General features: G+C 36.0%; 1 protein-coding gene across 1 annotated transcript in view; it reads right to left on the reverse strand.

Moving 5' to 3' along the window:
* The window catches only part of LOC140332088 (rap guanine nucleotide exchange factor 5-like), a 45,588-nt gene extending 41,178 nt beyond the window's left edge, over window positions 1-4,410 (reverse strand). Inside the window, exon 1 of the mRNA XM_072413385.1 lies at window positions 4,236-4,410. Coding sequence (XP_072269486.1) covers window positions 4,236-4,300 — 65 coding nt within the window. The 5' untranslated portion in view covers window positions 4,301-4,410. The remainder of the gene's footprint in view (window positions 1-4,235) is intronic.
* Window positions 4,411-5,211: the final 801 nt, after the last annotated feature.

Raw genomic sequence — 5,211 nt, forward strand, 5'->3', positions numbered from 1 at the left:
CCATAGGTCTCCTGCATACAAGGAAGGAGTTCAGAATCTGCTTGATTTATACTAGAAACTGGGTTGTCGCATGTCATTAAAAATACATTTCTTGCACTCACATCTAGAATTCTTCCCGGAAAATATTGGTATGGTAAATGACGTACAAGGAGAACCTTTTATCCAGGACATTCAGTTATTGGAGCACCACTACCAAGGTTTCTGGAATGAAAGAATGATGCCTGACTACTGCTGGATGCTGTACCATGAGAATCCAGGCAAAGAGTACACAAGAATCATACTCTAAGCATTTCTGAAGAAACAAGAGTACCTGACTGACACTGTTCAGTAGATCTATACCACAGTGTGCTTTATTTTACTTCACACTGAAGATGTATTAACATTCACTTTAATGGTGCTTACATTTTAGTACAAAATACATGCACGTACAATGTTAACTATAATAGTACTTATAACTCAGAAACTGTACGTGTTGGGGAAAAACAGGTCTGAAATCTGCTCGAAAAAACGATTTAGAAAAGTTTGCTGTGGTTTCTGACGATTATCAAAACTAATTTTTTGTTGACCTGTGTAATTATTGCACATGTGTACGTAGCCCAATCTGTTTTTCTAGTTGCTGTTTCTTAATACACTGTTACATAGCAAGTGTACTGTCTTTTTAAATTTTCTCTGCCCCATCTCAGCATGCATGGCTATGAAGTATGATCATGTCAGAGTAATACTAAGGCTGTGTCTACACATTAGATTATTTTCACCGGAAATAATCATTCTTGATCATTTCCAGTGACGGGAATGAGCCAACACACTGCGCTTTCAGTTCAATGGAGAGAAAAGCACAGGGGTTGTTGCTGTTCAGTTGCTCATTGATCACAACAAAACTTTGGGGGAACAACTGCATACACTCTAGATTTTCGTCCTGATCTGGCCCTGTGATGACAACATAAATCTGGCCATCTTTGGAAAGTGTTAGTTATGGAACCATTTTTGAATAATAAAAAGTACATAAAAAATTAAATAAGTTGCATAAAAGTTATTGCTGAGTAACACGTTAGAGGAAGAAAGTCTTCAGCCAAAAAGCAAAATCAGTGGCAGCCGATGACAGATCACATTACCTATTCAGCTCCTTGCCAATACAAAACTGATTAAACTGATTAACTGGAAAATAGTCCTTCCAGTAAGCACATCACATATCTATGGTAAATATCCATATATACATTAGGAAAGCAAATGCCACACAAAAATCACATGTAAACAGTAATTTCATACATACGGTCTAGTCTTAGCAACTTGATATTTAGACTGCCTAAATGTAATGTGTACATCGCAAACAATCACCTGCTGAATCTATGCCATATGGCCCTGCAATGTTTAAAAACAAACATGACAGGAGACATATATTGTTTGCAAACAGATGAGCGCAGGTTTTGGCTTTAGCAGAATCCTGCTAGACAGGAAATCTGAAGCTGAAGTGTCATTCAGGAAGCCTGAGCTGTCCATATAATCATGAACCATTCAGTCATCCTGTCTCCATCCATATTGTGCTAGCTTACCCACCAAAAGATGCACTGATTCTAATGTATGTATAATCTGCCAGATGTCAGACAGCAAGCTAACAGCATGTTCCTTCCAATGGCATACTGATTTGTTTTTACATTTTTTTCCACATGAGCCAAAAAACATCCAGAAAGTCAATTTAATGTACTCACATCTTTGACGTTAATGTGATCTACTGCAGACACTTTACTGCTGTTAGATCTGGGCTTGGTATACAGGCTTTTGCATTTACAGATTCGCTTGACAGAATAGCTGAATTTATTACCATGATGCTTTGAAAGGGAGAGTACCATCTGGAAATAAAAACTCTTACTTCGTGTTAATTCATTTCCTCAATTTATGATCATTAAAAGGAATGTTCCACTTCTCACATGTTGTTGCATTTTGACTATGTGCTTCCTCCCTGGTGATATCACTCACTGTACAATGCCATCATCTCTGGCATCACCCACTTGGCTTTTTCCCGAAAGCAGGATTAAGAGCAGAAGTGACACAAGGCACTGACAAGTGTCTGGTGCAAGGATGAGTCTGTATATAATTTCATGTTAAAGGCAAAACACAAATCCTTTGACATTGTCCCAACAAAATTCCATCATTTTTTATTTAAAAGATTATTTCTTCATGTACAAGAAAACTTTTTTTTTTCATTCACTGTCACATACTCCTTGCAACCTTTCTGCAAAATATGGATACTGATAAACTCATCACAACACATGTTGTTGTAGTTGTGGTATCTACAGAAAATACATTGTCATATTTTAAACATGAAAGGCATCTGGACACCTGCTGCTTTAATGCTTTCTTTATTTCTCTCATAAGTACCCATGGGGAAATATATTTTAAATGTATTCAGGTATTTTTGATAAGTATTATAAATGTTTTTCTTGCACTAGGAAAATTCATAGGCTGCATACACATGTCCAACAATTGTTCATGCATCGTGCAGTCTTTGTTTTTGGAAAGGATCATGAAAGATCCTTTCCAACGAAAAAAGACTGCACAATGCATGAACAAGCGCTATACATACATTCTGCTCTTTGGAGGGGGAGACTGACAGAGCGGCACCCAGCTGCACTCTCCCCTTCACTTCCATTATGATTGTTCGCCGTTCATGGATTCGTCCCGGACGAATGAAGAGCGCTGTACACACGCCAGATTCTTGTTCGATATCACCCCTGAGGCGAATATCGGTTGAGAATCACCCGACATGTGTACGTAGCCTTAGAGGAAATATTGCTCATGTCCTACATCAGTAAAGGACACATTGCAGTCTCATAAATGTCTATATCTACCTAAATAATGGGAATTTCTGAAAGTATAGAGCTATACAAATTTATAAGTTCGTAGATATGTCAAAGATTAGATTAGAATTACTACTATAAAAGTAAATTGCAGTCAAAATGTCTTAGTAGATATTACCCAGATCATTTAAAATACATTTTTGTTATGTGTTCATTTATTAGGGGTAAATCTACTTTTTACTTGAAGATTTGTTGGCATAAAATTACCATCAATGTTAAAAGTATGGCTACTGTAAAGTGAAAGTTAGGAATGAAAGGACAGGTTTGAGTTCAGAGACAAAGACTAGGGTAAAATAAATGGTTAAATTGTGATTTGGGGTTGTGGTAAACTACCCAAGTCTATGTAAAACTATCATTGCACCAAAACATGTCAGCGCCAAATAATATATTTTTAGCATAGAAAATGGTCCTGCCTGAACATAAGTGTGAATGGGCTTAGATCTGATACTGCAAAACTGCAAGCACATGTTTGTTTCTTGCTTTTAAGACTGCAGAAGGTAGACTATCATGGGAAAACCTTGGTAATCCAGCAAACCTGAAATGGATTTGTTCATTGATTGAAAACATTTGCTAAATATTAGCAAATTATTTTATGAAATCCATTTCAGGTTTGATGGGTTACCCAGGTTCTTCTAAGATAGTATATCTTCTCCAGTCTTGGGTAGAGGTAATAAATCAGACCCAATAGGTTCAATGCAGACTCACTTACATATTTTGGTACTTGAAAAGGCATCATGTAGTAAACTTTACTAAAAGTAGTCAAACATCTGCTATCCTGACCTTATGGGAAAACATAAAACACAGAATTGCTATGTGTCCTAAATAAGATTTCACTGCTTGTTGTTTATATGAAGAGAGGTCTAATGAATACCTGAATGTTAGAGCTGCAGGGTATTTCTCCAGAGATCAGTTTCTCTCAGAAATCAGGTCTCACTAAGAGTTGTCATTCTCTAATACAGTAAAAATGACAATTTTGAATTCCACATGACAGATTCTCACTACCTTTGGCCACCTCTGTTGTATGTTCTCTAGCTGTCTCTCTCTAATTGTAAACATCATATACTGTACTTATGTGTTAGTATATACTGACCGGGACTTAGCCTGCCCAGACTTACAATTTTAGCCAAAATCAATTTTCTTTAAAATTATAAAAGAAAAAGAAATATAATTTGAAACAATGTAATTACTTTATTTAGTTTGTTATAAAATCTATTTTTTACATGATCACATAAAACTTATCTTTTTGATTTTGTTTTTTAGTCTGTTCACTATAGACTTGCTGGTAAAACTATTAGAGTGTATCAGGGTATGCTAGCAGCTATAATGTGTTCAGTCACTTTTAACATTTAGCAGATTGTTGATAAAGAAGAAAATACTTACACATCACAGATATTTGAGGTCAGTGGAGCAAGTGGTGCAAGCTGTTTTAAGAGCCGAACCCCCATCTGCCACCCTCTGTCTCTTCCAAATTCACAGACTGTATCAGCACACTCATCTGAAGAAAACTGGTAGAACACGAACCCATCTTGAAAGCAATGCTGTTTGTCAACTGTATTAAAAAGTAATAGAATGTTAGGGAGCAAAAGATATCCAACTGACAGTTATAATTCATAGAACAACAGAAAAGAGGCACGTTCATTGTCAGGAGGGTACATCATTCTATCAGGTTTTGACATCAGTTTATGTATTGTTTTGAAAACTGTGGAAATTATAAATTACATAAATGGTTATTCAGATAGGTAGTGAAGAAATTCACCACACTAGGGAGGTGTTTTAGAAAAATATATTACTATACAGTATACTGAATTATTGCATTTTCAGTATTTTTTATTTATTTATGCATTCTTGTTTAAGCTGATTTTTGTGTTTTTTATTTAATTTTATTATTAAAGTTAATTTTTTTTTTTTTTTACATGATTGTGTGTTTCAAACGTTATTATATTCAGGATATCTACTAGACCCTATTTCGGACATATTTCTGTAGGTTACAGGTCTACAATTTAAAAAAAAAATTTCATGAAAAACAGTGTACCGCTTTTGGTACAGAAATCCAGACATCAGTGAAACACCCAGGTGGTTAAGGCAATGGCTTTATGGGCTTTAAGGCAAAGGCAATGGCTGGCAGGCCTATAGACAATGTATATGTGACACATATACCTACGCTGCATGTAATGAGGGGCTCCGCTGTTTGTTTTTGCTATGGTGGAACAAATTTTTTTGTTTTCTCAGACTACTGGGTCCTGGCGCCCAGAGGGTTTGTATTGTTTTGGGAGAGATAAAGCTCCAGTTTTAGGTCCACATATAGCTGTACATAGCCCTCCAGCATTTTTACCATATTTGCTTCCTTTCCTGCCTT

This window comes from Pyxicephalus adspersus, chromosome 5 (assembly GCF_032062135.1).
Source record: "Pyxicephalus adspersus chromosome 5, UCB_Pads_2.0, whole genome shotgun sequence".
Lineage (NCBI taxonomy): Eukaryota > Metazoa > Chordata > Amphibia > Anura > Pyxicephalidae > Pyxicephalus > Pyxicephalus adspersus.